The sequence below is a fragment of the Panthera leo genome, chromosome E1 (assembly GCF_018350215.1).
Source record: "Panthera leo isolate Ple1 chromosome E1, P.leo_Ple1_pat1.1, whole genome shotgun sequence".
Classification (NCBI taxonomy): Eukaryota; Metazoa; Chordata; class Mammalia; order Carnivora; family Felidae; genus Panthera; species Panthera leo.
The window spans coordinates 3,399,595-3,415,005 of record NC_056692.1 but is presented as its reverse complement, the minus strand read 5'-3'; the positions used below and the strand labels follow the sequence as shown (position 1 = coordinate 3,415,005).

At 55.6% G+C, this 15,411-nt stretch overlaps 2 protein-coding genes across 4 annotated transcripts in view; both read left to right on the top strand.

Annotated features, from left to right (window-relative positions):
• Positions 1-2,073, top strand: part of PIK3R5 (phosphoinositide-3-kinase regulatory subunit 5) — a 69,549-nt gene extending 67,476 nt beyond the window's left edge. For 2 of the 3 annotated variants that reach the window (XM_042916941.1, XM_042916942.1), the window contains exons 18-19: positions 361-473; positions 589-2,072. In XM_042916941.1, coding sequence (XP_042772875.1) covers positions 361-473; positions 589-736 — 261 coding nt within the window. In that variant the 3' untranslated portion in view covers positions 737-2,072. Of the gene's footprint in view, positions 1-360; positions 474-588 lie in introns of all 3 variants that reach the window. The other variant, XM_042916943.1, reaches the window with a different exon arrangement.
• Positions 2,074-11,221: 9,148 nt separating this feature from the next.
• PIK3R6 (phosphoinositide-3-kinase regulatory subunit 6) overlaps positions 11,222-15,411 on the top strand; it is a 57,606-nt gene continuing 53,416 nt past the window's right edge. The window contains exon 1 of the mRNA XM_042916149.1: positions 11,222-11,392. The gene's annotated coding sequence lies outside the window, so the exon portion shown is untranslated. The remainder of the gene's footprint in view (positions 11,393-15,411) is intronic.

Here is a 15,411-nt window from a genome sequence, read left to right as displayed (position 1 = left end):
TGCAGGTGCCTGAGTATGTGCGCATGCGCGAATGGATGGGGTGCGGTTTGGGGTGTGCACTCCGTGGGTATCAGGGGAGGAAGGAGGGCCCTGTGGGAGGACGTGTCTGCGTGCAAAGGCTCCCGTGTCAGGGACCCTGGGCCTCCCGAGGGGGGCAGTGGGCTTTGTCCGGGGGGGGGGGCTTGTTTCTTCCAGACTCGGGGAGGGTGGGGGCCGGGGAGGAGGCAGGGCCTGATGGAGGCCGTCAGCCTCTGAGAGCTGCTGCCTGCCGGGCTTGGGGACAGGCCCAAGGGACAGAGCTGCTGAGGGCTGGAGTTCGAGGCGGCCAGCGATCGGGGCTGACGGGGGCCTTGCTTCCAGATCAGCACGTCACAGATCAAAGTGGACAAGATACAGATCATCGGCTCCAACGGCTGCTCCTTCGCAGTGTGTCTGGACCAGGACGAGAGGAAGATCGTGCAGAGTGTGGTCCGGTAGGAAGGGGGCGTCCAGGGAGGGGGCCCACTTCTGCACCACCCCCTGGGACCCCGGAAGGAGCTGCAGGGATGCGGGGGTGGGGGCTGCCCTTACCTCCCGCCTGCCCCACAGGTGTGAGGTCTCGCCCTGCTACAAGCCGGAGAAGAGCGGCCTCCGCCCCCAACCCCAGAGGACCCCTGACCAGCCGGCCCAGGCCGCGCCCGACCTCTGCTCCCTCCTCTGCCTGCCAATCATGACGTTCAGCGGAGCTCTGCCCTAGCGGGGTCCTCACCAGCAGCAGGGAAGCCTCCTCCGAGCCCCTCCCTACGCAAGGGGGGTGCCCGTGAGGGTCTCGCTCCCTGTGGGGAACTGAACGGCCCTCTGTTGCATTGGGTCCTGCTGTGGGTCCCTGCGGCTGGCAGGGGCTTGGCGGTTTCTGGGTCCTCGGGGCTCTGTTTAGGAAGGACACAGGCATTAGGGAGGGCGCGGCTGGCCACGCAGCCCCTCAGATCCCTCACGTAGACAGGAGAGGGATGGAGGGGCTGACCTCCAAAGGCACCGGCCACTAGTGTGGTCTGGGATCCTTTCTGGAAAGATCTGAGCCTCTGGTGCTCTGGGGTGTGGCTTAGGCCTCCTCTCCCAACGTTGGCCAGGCCCCCCCTCACTTTGTCAAAGACTTGGGGAAGCCTTTGTATCTGCGGTTCAGAGTCCCCTCTACTCTGCGGTTCAGGTGGGAGAAACAAGGATAAGAATTTCTTTCCAGACCTTCAGTACCCCACCCCCACTTCTCTCTCTCTCTCTCTCTCTCTCACACACACACGCACACACACACACATGCACGCACGCAAATTCCCCGGGTATTCTGAAAAACAGCACTAATCCTTTACCTGCCTGCTGTCAGGACATAGAAGACATTCTCTTTCAAGCCCCTTTCTGGGTCTGAGAGCTGGGGGGACAGGACAGCACGGATTCAGTAGCAGCTCAATTACCTTCTAGCTGAATGACCAGAAGGAAGTTAATTAGCCTCTTCCAGCCTCCACCTCCTCGGCTCTACGACCTTCGACCTTCGGGGGTTGAAAAGAAATTGTCCGCAAGGTGCCTGGCCCATGGCTGGCTCATGGCCAGTGCTCAGGAAAGATCAGCAGCCTCACCCTTAGGCGCCAACTGCCCTTGTGTGGCGCTGGGACACTCTCACGGCCCCTGGGACAGTCCTCATTCACGCCTTTCCGATTCATCGTTGAAGCAGGACCAAGTCTGAGGAGGTGGGGAGGGGTCAGTTTTACCCTCCGAAGGAGGAACGACCTTGGCGAGGACAAGAGGAGGGTGGCACGGGAGTCCCCAGCCTTTGCCGACTCCTGTCCCAGATGGGACCCCGTGACCCCCACTCCCGTGTCACTCCTCAGGCTGGTGCACCTTATGTGCGGAGTCTTGCAGCCCAGAAGGTTCACGGGCACCGTTCTGGTGCCTGGGCGAGATCCCAGCGCGGGTAGATCAAGAGCCTGGCTGGGGGCAGGGCGGGGGGGAGGGGGTGGCGGAACGCGAGAGCCAAATATGTTAAAGCCGCCAGGTCGGAGGGGTTTGGAAGGAAGCAAGTGTGCGCTAGGGTCATGAGGTGGAGGGCAGGGCTGAGGACCGGGATTTGGACGGTGGGGGTGGAGGAAGGTGACTGTATCCCGCCCAGAGCCCCTCCGTTGCCTCCTCCTGCTTCACCCGCTCCAAAGCTGGTGGGCTTGCGGGAGCCCCTGAAACGCCAGCCAAGACAGCCTGATGGAAGTGAACAGAGCTGTCCCCCCCCGCCCCCGCCACCTGCCCCCAACCAGCCACCTGTCCACGTTCCAGGCTCCAGAGAGCAGCCGACCGTATACCCTTGATAGTTTGTTGTTGCATGAACAAGTTCTACTACAGGATAAACAGATATCCAAGAATGAAGACGGTTTAATATTATTTTCGAATAAAACTTGGTTAGTCCTGTACACGATGACCCGTGGTTATCTCGCCGCACGACGATTAACTGCCAGTTGCTTCGTTCGCATAAACCGCTTCACAGGCAGCAATGATCAGGTTTCTTGGGGGGCTGTTGCGCGTAGCTTTTTGGAGCTGGAGAAAATGTATTTGTGCTGTCATTTTCTCTGACGCTGTTCCGTCGAAGCCTCATCGTCCTGCTGAGAGGAAGGAGGTGAGCTCATCGCTGGTCGCGGGAAGACACCTGTTATTTGGGAGGAATACGTAGGCATCAGGCTCGCAGCCTAACCCCCGGGGAGGGAGGAAGAAGGAACCCTGAGATGCTCTAAGTTTGCCCCAGCTAGCTACTGCGAACGATAAAACACACCTAACACACCCAACATGCATCCACGGGACATCCAGGGATCTCTTGATCCAGGTGGGGCTCCCCTAACGGCCTGGGAGGTGTCTGTGCTGCCCAAATCAAATCGGCCCAAATCCACGACACCCATTAACCCAGGGATCCCAATAAACTCAGCAGCCCTCACTCCATCTGGAGGCCGGGACTTCACTTCTGATACTCTTTCCAAAGTCCCATAGCCCCATTCTAATCGCGAGGAGAATACCAGACAAACCCAGACTGTGGGACCTTCCTCCATGGGCTAATCTGACTAGTACCCTTCCAGGAGGTCGTGAAAACAAGGTAGGACCGAGAAACTCCTAGAGCAAGGAGAAAGGGAACCTGAACGCTAAATGCAATGCGGTACCCTGGATTGGATCCAGAAACAGAGAAACGTTAATGAAAGAAGTGGTGAAATCCCATAAAGGCTGGAGTTCTAGTTTTTCAATTTTTTTTTTTAAGTTTATTGATTTTGAGAGGGAGAGAAAAATGTGAGTGGAGAGAGAGGGAGCGAGGAGATCCCAAGCAGGTTCCTCACTGTCAAGGCAGAGCCCGACACAGGGCTTGAACCCACGAACTTGTGAGATTGTGACCTGAGCCAAAGTTGGGTGCTTAACCACCTGAACCACCCAGGTGCCCCTGGAGTGTAGTTTTCAAAAATCAAAAAGCAAACAAAACCCAAACACACACACGCATGAAACACACAGGCACCTCACTGTAAGACTCCTGGGGAAGAAAAAGGTAATGTGAGAATCTTAAAGACAACCAAAGACAGCAGTGGGGGGGATATATTTTATCTTCAAAGGATCAACAAACAGCTCCCTTCTCAACAGAAACATTGGAAGCCAGAAGACAATGAAATGACATCTTTAAAATGCTGGAAAAAATTCAATCTAGACTTGTTCAATGTTTTTTTTTTTTAATTATATGCTGCTCACAAGAGACACATGTTAAGTATACGAACACAAAGTCTGAAAGCAAAAGATCAAAAGGGTGTTGTTATTCTAATGTCAGACAAAGATTTTAAGGCAAGAAGCATTTTAAAAAATAATGAAGAGGGACAGTTTATAAAGGTCAAAAAGTCAATCCAACAAAGTTATCATGATCATAAATCTGTATGCATGCAATAACATCAAAGTAAACTGTAAAGCAAAAAATGACGGAATTAATGCCTCCACAACCATAATGAAGGATTTTATCACACTTCTCTCAGTGGCTTAAGAAAAACAGACAAGAAAGAATAGAGATATAGAGGATCTGGACAACACAATTAACACATTTGATCTTGTTGAAATAGGATACTGCCCAGCAACAGAACTCACATTATTTCAAGCACAAGTAGAGTATCAAATTTCAAATGATTGAAACCAAAGGGAGTATCTTCATCTCAAGAAGATACAGAAAGAAAGGTATAAATCCTAAAGTAGGAAAAAGTGTAAAAGCAGAAATCTATGAATTGGAAAAGCAACGTACTAGTGGATAAGGCTCTAGCGAACAAATCAGCAATATTGCGTGTGAAAAAGAGGACATCTCTACAGATCGTATCCACACTAAAAATATAATGAAAGGATACTATACATTGACCAATAAATTTGGCAATTTGGGTAAGATGGAGAAGTTTCTCAGAAATACCACTGTGAAAGAAATGGATTTCCCAGGTAGGCAAATATATGTTAAAGAAATTGAAACCATTCTTTTTTTTTTTTTAATTTTTAAAGTTTATTTATTTATTTTGAGAGACAGAGACAGTGCAAGTAGGAAAAGGGCATAGAGAGAGGGAGAGAGAGAATCCTAAGCAGGCAACATGCTGCCACCACAGAGCCCAACACGGGGTCCAAACTCACGAAACCTGGTCAGATCATGACCAGAGCTGAAACCAAGAGTTGGACGCTTAACCAACTGAGCCATCGAGGCGCCCGCCAAACCATTCTTTTCTTAATTAGACTGGCAACCAATTATTTTTTTTTGCTGCCTCCATACTTCATACATATTTCAGAATATTGTATAGTTGGAACCGTACTGTCACCAGCCTTTTCAGATTGGTTTCATTCACTTAGCAATGTGGATTTAGGTTCCTCCTTGTCTTTTCATGGCTTCACAGCTCATTTCCTTTTGTTGCCAAATAATATTCCATTTTATTGATGTACCCAAGTTCATTTCTTTACTCACAGTCTGGAGGACATCTTGGTTGATGCCAATGTTTGGCAATTATGAATAAAGCTGATGTAAACATTTATGTGCTGGTTTTTGTGTGGACATATGTTTTCAGCTCCTTTGGGTAAACACCAAGGAGCACAATTGCTCGATCATTTAGTTTAGTTTTTTTGTGTGTTTTTTAAAATTTTTTAACATTTATTTATTACTGAAAGACAGAGAGCTCTGGGGTCCAGTACTGGGGGCTTCTCTCTCCCTTCTCATCTCTGAATGCCTCTATGGCCTCAACCTCCACCCCCCCCCCCCCCAGTAAAATCAGGGTAAAGGAAGCCGGCTCTCCTGGAAGAGGGTGTCCTCCCCATCCCTCTGGGGGCAGAGACAGGCAGGTGCCAGACTGTCCCCTACCTGTGCCACCTCCTGATGACCGTCACGTTGGAGGGTCAACACACGAATTTTGGGTGGACACAAACATTCAGTCCGTAACACCCAGCAGCCCTGAGCGTGTGGTCCCTGGAAAGGCGACTGTGACCACACGTGTGCCTCTGGCACAGGGCGAGTGGGAAGAAACAGTGCCCGTTCAGGGGACTCGCAGAAATTTAGGGCAGGAAGGCCCAGCCTCGTGGTCATTGCAATCTGGCCCGGAAATCGCCACTGGATGTCAAGTGAGCACAAAGGGAGGTATCAGCAAACACTTTTTTTTTTTTAAATATTTTTTTAATATTTATTTTTAAGGGGGAGAGAGAGAGAGCAAGTGGGGGAGGGGCAGAGAGAGAGAGAGAGACAGAATCTGAAGCAGGCTCCAGGCTCCGAGCTGTCAGCACAGAGCCAGACGCGGGGCTCAAACTCCCAAACCGCGAGATCATGACCTGAGCCGAAAGGCAGACGCTTAACGGATTGAGCCACTCAGGCACCCCTACATGCTTCTGTTACCAAGCTTCTGTCTCCCAACAGCCCCATGAGGCGGGTACTATTATATCCATTTTACAGAGGAAGAAACTGAGACAGAGAAGTTAAGGAACTTGCCCAAGGTCACAGAGACCCGGGAAAGGGGAAGCCAGGCTTCAAGCCCACGTCCACGGGCCCCAGAGTCCCTGCTCTTAACCGCTAAGCTATGCTACTCCCCGAAGCCACTCATGTCTGAGGCCCAGAAAAATTAAGTTTAGGCAGATATCCCAGAGGGTTGGCTTCATTGTAATGGAATTTTGGAGGAGCTCTGGCACTTTCAACATGGAAGCCACGGTCTGCAGGCACCACCCCCCCCCCCCCCGCCCCCAATAGGGGTGGGTGAGGTGGGGGAGCAGGAGAGGGAAGCTGAGGTCTGAGCAGGTGGGCGGGCCCCGGGCCAGTTTGTGCCTTCCCCTGCACAGGGAGGGGGAGGCAGTCAGAAGGGAGGCCTTATGTGAATGCACTCCAGGCCAAAGGGCTGTCTCAAGGGGGTCCTCAGAGACCTCTGGAGAGGGGGAGTTGGGAGGGGAGGGAGAGGAGGGAGCAGCCCTACCCCACCAGGATTGTCGGGGGTCGTTGGTGGGGGGGCGGTGAGGAAGCTGGCAAGGGCCTTGCAAATACGCGCTGCAATCCCTCGGTTACAGAGGAGGAAACTGAGACCCAGGCAGGAGAAGGGGCCCGTGCAGCTACAACAATGTTACAACAGAGCCCAGCCAGGTCCCCATGTTGGGGTGTTATCTGTGCGCCCGGGTGCGAGTACGGGTGCGCCCGTGGGTGCCAGGCAGTTTGCATGAGTAATGAAGGGAGTCTTCGAGTCTTCTCAACGATCCTGGTCACCCCCAGCCTTCTTGACGCCCCCAGCTTTCTCGACCTGCCAGCCAGTCCCCGTTCCTAGTGGGAATTCTTTTGCGAGAAGACACAGCGACTGTGCTAAGTATCTCATCCATTCAAGAGGCTCCACGCCGCCCCCCTCACGTTCCGGGGAGCTTGCAGACCTGCTCCCCAGCTAGGCTCCTGCAGCCCCCAGCGGAGAACAGGGGAGGGGAGGAGCGCGGAGAGCAGGCCCCGCCCCCACGGCAGGGTCTCCCTGCCCCTCCCCCCGCCCCAGAGGAGTCTGGGAGGGGCGACCGGTGCACCTGCCAAGAGAATCCTGGGGAGGGAAGTTTTCTTCCCCAAATGGCTTGCCCGAGAGGGAGTGGGCAGGTTTTTCTCTGAATGTTGACCCATGTCAATATGTTACTGGGGCCAGAAAATACAGACACTTAAATTTAAGAAAAGAAAGCGGCTGGTCCTTGGGTCCACACCTCTCATGATCTCCAAGTAAACAAAGCCAGTGGAAGATCAGTTTGTGCAATCACCCCAGGCCTTCAACAGCGATTATCACCGGGTGGAGAGGGAAAGGATACTGGGAAGGGGGGGGGGGGGGCGGAGCTCTTTTTCTACTAACCGTCCCCCCACTATCCTAACTCCCCCTGATTCTTCCTGATTCTTCCTCCCTCTCTGCACCCACAGCAGATGCTACCAGGTGCCCACAAGCTCCCAGGGGATACCGATGCTGCTGGTTCAGGGACCACGCTCGGCGGACCACTCCTTCAGAGCACGAGGTCGTCCCACAGTCCCTGTTTCCCGGGGCTGTGGCCGTGAGGGCTGGAGGGAATCCACTAGAAGCAGAGGTGCCCGTCAAGTGGGTACCAGCCACGCCGATGCCTGGGTCTTCCTTGAGGAGGGATGGAAGGCGAGGACCGTGGGCCAGGCTTCCAGTTGACTCGGCCCGCAGTGCTCCCTGGAGCTGGACTGGGCTCCCCCTGGCTCAAGCGCCCTCCCGACCACTTAGGTGAGCCCTCTCCTGAATCGCCCTAGCTCCTGAAGTGGCTGTATACGTGAAGTTAGATGTGTTTGTAAAACACGTGGGGTTGGAAGTGCTCTGAAAGCACTTCCTTTTTTTTTTTTTAATGTTTATCTATTTTTGAGAGAAAGCACGAGTCGGGGGATGGGGGAGGCGGGGAGAGAGAGAGAGAGAGAGAGAGAGAGAGAGCGCGCACAGAGCCTGATGCAGGGCTCAAACCCACAAACCGTGAGATCACGACCTGAGCCGAAATCAAGAGCCAGACGCTTAACCAACTGAGCCACCCAGGCACCCCTCTCCGAATACGATCCTGAGAGGACTTCCCTTTGTGGAAAAAGTCTGGGCCGGAGAAACCAGCAATGCATGACTCTGACTCAGAGTCACTTGGGGAGAGAGGAGAAAGCAGAAGAGCCCTTCTGATCCCACCCCGGCCCACCAGTCCGGCGGCTTGGTGTGGACAAAGGGTGTCTGGACGACAGAAATATCCACAGAGGTTTTTTCAATCGTTTGCTAAGAGACGTGTAACGTACATGCCTCTCCTATCTCCCCCCACCCCGCCCCTGTGATCCTCAGTGAGATTTACTTCGCTCATTAGGATTTTCTGTGGGTGGATTCCTTAGAAAAGGGCAAGATGTTGGGGCGCCTGGGTGGCTCAGTCGGTTAAGCATCCGACTTCAACTCAGGTCACGATCTCGCGGTCCGTGAGTTCGAGCCCCGCGTCGGGCTCTGGGCTGACGGCTCAGAGCCTGGAGCCTGCTTCGGATTCTGTGTCTCCCTCTCTCTCTGACCCTCCCCCGTTCATGCTCTGGCTCTCTCTGTCTCAAAAATAAATAAACGTTAAAAAAATTTAAAAAAAGAAAGAAAAGGGCAAGATGGGTGAATTCTGCATTTGCTGCCAGAGGCTCCCGAGACCATTCCCCCGGAAGGTGGGGCGAGGGCACCAGTGACCTGGGCTTCTTGCGTCCGAAGCCAATAATCTCACCTGACTCCAATACCCTTGGTCCTCCAGGGCGCCCTGATCCCGGGGCCGGTGCCTCTGCTGCCACAGTGTCAGGAGGATTTCTCTGAATTTGTTTACGGGTTAAAATTTTAATTTGTGTAAAAGTCTTGGCTGCTTAGTAATGGGTGGGAAAATAACAGGAAGTGTTTGCCCGAACAGAAGGGACTGGAAGGGCTCTTCCGGGGACATTGGTGCAGATGGGAAGCCTGGCCTCAGCACCTGGAAAGCAGAATCCCCCCCCGTAAGAGGCAAGGCATCCCTGGGATCAAAGGGGCAGTCCCCCCACCCGCCCCTGCCTTGGGGATGGATGGTTCAGGGGGCAGCTAGCAACCCTCAGTCTTTCGTCTCTCCCTTCTCTTCCTTCTTTCCTGTTCCTGGATGTCCATGACCCATGAAGAAGCCTCAGCCCATCCTTGCAGGGGACAGCTCTGGAGCCGTCCACGGTCACCAAGCAACCCGTGGCTGCCACACCCAGGGTGGCTGCCGAGACAGCAGCTGTTGAAAGAGGAGGGTGCAGCCAGCCACAACGTCGACTTGTGATTTCCGATTCAGTTAAGCCAAAGCTGATAAGGCGAGGAGGCTGCCCACTGTGGCCACCACACTGCCTGGCTGCTGCTGAATACCAGACCTGCAGGGGCAGAGTCCCTGGTCCTTTATCCTGTCCTGGACTTACCCATTTCCCTTATGCATCCCCCATCCAACATCCATCCACTCATCCATCTATCCATCCATCTATCCATCCATCCATCCATCCATCCATCCATCCATCCATCCATTTGTTGTATTCAATGAGCCAAACATTCTCTTAACACTCTCTTATCCTGTGATGGGTAGGATAATGCATAAGACCTAGCCTCTGCTTCCCCAGAACTTGTGGGGGAAGGGTAGACAGATGGGGCAGACACATGACCTAAGAACTCAAATACAAAGATAGGAGATAGACTATCACTCCAGTCACAAGAGGGGGTGCAGAAAAACAATAGACAGGGCAGGAAGATTGAGTCGTGGAGTAGATGATCGAAACGTCTGGGCTCTTTTTTGGTGTTGCTGTTGTTTTTCAAATGCGCTCTTCTGCAAAGTTAGGGTGATGGGGCAGAGGCCATGCAAACCCTTGCAGAAAAAATATCAGTGACTTCTTTGGCCGCAAAGGAGGAACCCAAGTAACAGAATCCAGGTCGAACAGTCTTACTCAAAAAGGAGAGGAGGGAGAATTTATTGGATCGCATAGTCCAACAATCAGCAGTAGCTCTAGGCATGAGGGTTGCAGGCACGGCTGGATCCAGGCGTTCAGGCCATGCTGTCTGCGATCTGTCTCTCTCCAGAGACATTTACCACTAGGCCAAACCAGATGATAGCAGAGCATCTGTGAGCTTTTCGAAGGTCTAGAAATGTGTGGATGTCCCAAAATACTGCTTGGCTTCAAATTGTGAGAAAAAGAAAGACTACGACGGGCCAGCCAACAAGTCCACACCTTGGAGGTGATCCGCTCCCCCACACTGCTCTCTCCTAAGTGCCCAGGCCAGCAGCTGCTTTTGTCGCTCCCTTCATCCGCGCCCTCTCCGCAGTCTTTGACACCGCTGACCACCATGTCCCGGACCCCGTCTCCTTTCGCAGCTGCCAGGCACCCCACTTTCCTCCTTCCTCTCTGACCTACGTGTTTCCTCTTCTCTGCTGGAGCCAGGAGGAGGACAGAAGGGGAGCCCACAGCACACGTGCAGGCCTGGAGCCCAGGGGCCACCTGGACCATCACAGAACTGCTGGCGATCAGGACTCCTGGGAGGGGTCACAGCCTGGGCTTGGGGATCAAGGAGCCACCGGGTCAAGAGGAGCCGTGCAAATCGCAAGGTGGAGTCTGGCCTTTCTCCTAAAGGTAACAGGGAGCCATTGAAGGCTGTACTGCGGGCGTAATGTGATCCGATTTGTGTTTCAGCATCAGAGAGGGGCTCTTGGCTGTGATGCGGTTGTGGATAAGGCTTCTACGGTCACTCGGGAGGAGGGCGATGGTGGCAGTCGTGGGGGCGGGAAAAGGGGACAGTTTATGACGTGGGACTTGGTTGCATTTAGATGGAACAGGGGAGAGAGAGGGAGGCGTTGAGGATGCCCCCCCCCAAGTTTCTGATTCTGAGGTGAGGAGCAGACAGGTGGGCTTGGTGGGGGCGGGGGAGGAAGGCTCAGTTCATGCACCTTGAACTGAAAGTGTTAGGTGGCCCTCTGGCTGCCAGTCTCCGGGCGTCGATGGCAGCTGGCGTGTATGGAGCTCTGGAGGGAGCTCAGGGTCCCCGGCATCACAGCCCAGTCAGCACCACAGGGGGACTCTATGGAGGCTCCCCCTCCTGCCCCATCGAAAGGAAGAGCCTCCAGTGACCGCGGGGGACCACAAAGCTTCTGCAGAAAGCAGCCTCGCAGCAGGATGTGTTCTGGGAGGAGCTTTGAGGGCCACGGGGAAGGGGAAGGAAGAGGAGGGACAGAGTCGGGCCTGTGCCACACTGGGCCTTTCTCTGCAGATCTGCAGGCTGCAGCGGGGACCAGAGACACCCGTTGGAGCCCCTCTGAGCCATCGGGTTCTCTGGGGCCGGCAGCCTCCCTGCACAGACAGGGGGGGAGCCAGTCGGCAGAAAGACTTAGGGAACCGAGCTCCAGCCGAGCTAAGGTAGGTGCTGGCTGGGGTAAGGTGTCCAGGGAGGAAGCCGGGAGAGGCAGATCCGGGCAGAGCAGGTGGAGGGGCCAGAAGGAAGGAGGAGGAAGGCAGGGCGCCCTGGAGGGGCCGAGACGCCCCTGGCTCTTCTGTATGTGAGGCCCAGCCTTGCTGAGAAGGGTTACCAGAGGCGGTGGCCCCCCAGGATCACTCTGCCAAGTTAAGATCCTTTCACCCAGGACCCGGCGAGGGGACCCCTCCTTTCTTCTCTGGATCCTGTAAGTATCAATATTATAACTGGTCACACACGCCCGGGGCAGGAGAGCACACGTATCGTCCCACCAGATTCTCGTGTGCCGTCAGAGGTGGGCCGGATACGTATTTTAATGCCCGTTTTATAGCTCAGAGAGATGCGGCGTCTTGCCAAAGACAACAGGGCAGGTGAGCAAGGCACTGGCCCCCGAGTCGGCCTTCTGGTCCCGTCTACACCCCTTCTGGGACATCATGTGTCTGTCCCTCCTGGGGAGCCAGGTGACGATCATGCTGGTCCGGTTGCTTCTGTCCACACGCACGATCGAGCGCCTTCTAGCTGTGCCGTCGGGGCCAGAGGCCGAGCAAGGCCAGGTCCCGGTGCTCAAGAAGTTGGCCAGCTGGTGGGGCCTTAAGACGCAGCACAAGTAAGTGACCAACAGAAAGCAAAGTGCGCAAGGTCCCGAGGCGAGCGGAGGCACGTACGCAGGTGACCTCGGGGCAGGGGCTCCAGGGGGCTTTACAGGAGGCCGCACCCGAGCCTTGAGGGCCAGGGAGGGTCTGTGTGCAGAGGTGAGGCAGCAGGCATCCCGGTTGAGAACAAAGTGTGCAAACCCATAGCAGGAGAGCAGGTGCAAAGCAGGGGGTTTTACGGGGAAACACAGCTGGTGAGTCCATTTGGCTGCTGAAGAGAAGAGTTCATAGAGGGTCAGTTTTTAAATGTTTATTTATTTATTTTGAGAGAGAGAGAGACACAGCATGAACAGGGAAGGGGCAGAGAGAGAGGGAGACGCAGAATGTGAAGCAGGCTCCAGGCTCTGAGCTGTCAGCCCAGAGCCCGATGCGGGGCTTGAACTCACGAACCGCGAGATCATGACCTGAGCCGAAACCAAGAGTCAGATGCTCCACCGACCGAGCCCCCCGGGCGCCCCGAGGATCATCTTATTTTTTCCTTGCAGTAATCCGACGAGGCAGGTGCTATGCCTAGCTCTCCTCTAAAGACAGGGAAACTGAGGCACAAAGGTTCTAAGCAGGCAGCCCAAGTTGTGACAGCCAGAGAGAGGACTGGGATCCAGGCAGTCTGGCACCAAGTGCCACCAGCCCGGCCACACTGCCACATAGCCCCTCACCAGGACCTGCTTCTTGGCCGACATGGTGGGCGTGAATCTGGTCCCCAGGGGTTTCCTGGTCTACACCCACGCCCCGTCAGACTCCTCCCGGGCTCCCTGCCCCCCCCCCCCCAGAACAATGCTCTCCTCCCCGCCTCCTCCAGACTGTCTCTCTCACATCCAGGTGTTTCCTCCCCGGCCAGTGGCAGACACAGCAAGGGAAGCAGGCCTGCCCCATCCCCAGGGAACAGCAGAGCGCAGGGCCCCCACGTCCCCGGCGCCTCGGGAACCTGGACAGCCCGAGTGGGCCTCGTAGGATGAGGGTTGAGGGTCGAGGGGTCCCCTCAGAGCTCGGCATTCCTACTGGGAGCCCACGAATCACATGCTCTAAACCAAAGAGCCGGGCAAGTGTGACTGTCTCCTTGGATAGAAAAGGTCAGAACACTGGAAATAGCATCTGCCCCCAAAACTCAGGGGTTTGTGAGTCAGCACCTGCAGGAGGAGGGGGAAGTGGGTCAGTGGCAGAGGGAGGGGGTCCCTTGTCCTTGTGCCAGAGTTGGGGGGGGGGCTGACGACAGGTGGGGAGCAGAGCTGCGACCTTCGGAAACTCTGTGTCTTTGTTCTTGGCCTTTAAGCCCGAAGGGATGGCCGCAGGGAGGGCTGGATGGAGGGTTCTGTGCAAACGGTCTGGACGAGGAGCCCGCAGCGTGGGGTTGGGGCGCCGGGGTGGGCAGGTCAGCAGCCGGGATCTTCACTGCTGGGAACACTGACCCCCCAGCCGGGCCTGTTCCTGGAAGTCTCCCCCTGCTTGCCTGGCACCAGTCTCGAGCAGTAACAGCGGCAGGAAACAGGGTCCCGCTGACTTATCCCTGTGGCCACCTCTGCGGTTCTGTGGTTGGTCCCCAGACGTGTTTTTACCCCATGGTAGTGACCAGCTGTGTGTCTGCACCTGGCCTGGGGACGGTTTATTGCTGAAGTTCTACGTTTAAGGACGAGTACGCTCTGAATCCCACGCCATTCGTTCATTCATTCATTCATTCATCCATTCATCCATTCACCCATTCATTCCTTCTTTGCCTCTGATCTTGTCCCTACGTCGCCGAGCCCCGTGAAGCGTCCGAGATTTCACCCTCCTCGTAACTGTTTAAGTCAGCCTGTCGTGCTGTCACCAGCAGGAAATGGGAGACTCTGGGGTCTGAGGCGAAGGCCTCGATTACTTGTGGCCCCACAAGTAATGAGCGTCAGGTTGATGGGTCCCCCTCGTCCCCCAAGTCCCGGGGGGGCAGCATGGAAGGGGGTGCTGTGCACCATCAGCCAAGGAGCCCTGACCTTAGGGAACCCCGGCTTTCACAGCGGGCAGCAGGCAAAGTGCCAGTTCTGCCCGGAAAGGGGACATTGCTGCTACTGTGCTGGACGGCAAGGAAATCTGCCCCGTGTCCCCAGCAGGGAGACACTGCCACGGTCCTCCCAGGCTGTGCACGATACGTACCTTCTCGGATGACCCGGCACAAAGGCTCACAAGGCGTGTGCACAAAAACACGCCCGTGAAGGATTGCCTCCCAGCCCCCTCCCGCCGTCCCCTTCCCGCCACGCTGTGGCCACACTGTCCCCGCACCTCGGCACCTGGCCTGGCTTATCCCTTCACCTGGACCCTGTCTTGGGCAGATATGGCCCCACTCGCTCCCATCCATCCTCTCCCCTCCCCGCACCCAGGTTTCTTCTACCCAGAAGTCACCTCCTCAGTGAGACCTCTCCGGTCAACCTTGTAGAAACCAGTCCCCCCCAGCTCTGGAACCGCACATCCCCCCCTCTTCCCAGCCTTATCCTCACAGCAGTGGCCATCAGCTAATATACAGCTTAGTTTTCGAGTTTCCTGGGTGTCCCCCTGCACACTCCCTGCACGCCCGTTAGATTGTAGCCTTTATGACAGCAGGTGTTTTTGTCTATCTTAAATTATTGCCAAATCCCCAGGACCTGGAACCGGGTCTAACGTACAGAAGGGGCTGAACGAATGAATGAGTGAGCGAATGAATGCACCCGTTTATTGGGTCTCCCGTTGAAGGCCTGGCTTTCTTACCTTGTGTCTGTAGGACGGTATCTGGCACGCTGCTGGTCTCCATAACGACGGAGCAAAAGAAATAATGAATGAAATGAATGAACGCCGTGTGCAGGGCAGGGTGAGAGGGCCTGCAGGGATGGGGTGGGGAGGCTCCTCCCAGGTGGTTGGGATCCACCCCTCGGCCACTTTCCATGCTGCCCACGCCAGCTGCTGGGAATCTTCCTGACTGGTTTCAGGGCGCTGAGCCTGGGTCCCCCTTCCCACTGGTTTCAGGGCGCTGAGCCTGGGTCCCCCTCCCACTGGTATCAGGGCGCTGAGCCTGGGTCCCCCCTCCCACTGGTTTCAGGGTGCTGAGCCTGGGTCCCCCCTCCCACTGGTTTCAGGGCGCTGAGCCTGGGTCCCCCCTCCCACTGGTTTCAGGGCGCTGAGCCTGGGTCCCCCCTCCCACTGGTTTCAGGGCGCTGAGCCTGGGTCCCCCCTCCCACTGGTTTCAGGGCGCTGAGCCTGGGTCCCCCCTCCCACTGGTTTCAGGGTGCTGAGCCTGGGTCCCCCCTCCCACTGGTTTCAGGGCGCTGAGCCTGGGTCCCCCTTCCCACTGGTTTCAGGGTGCTGAGCCT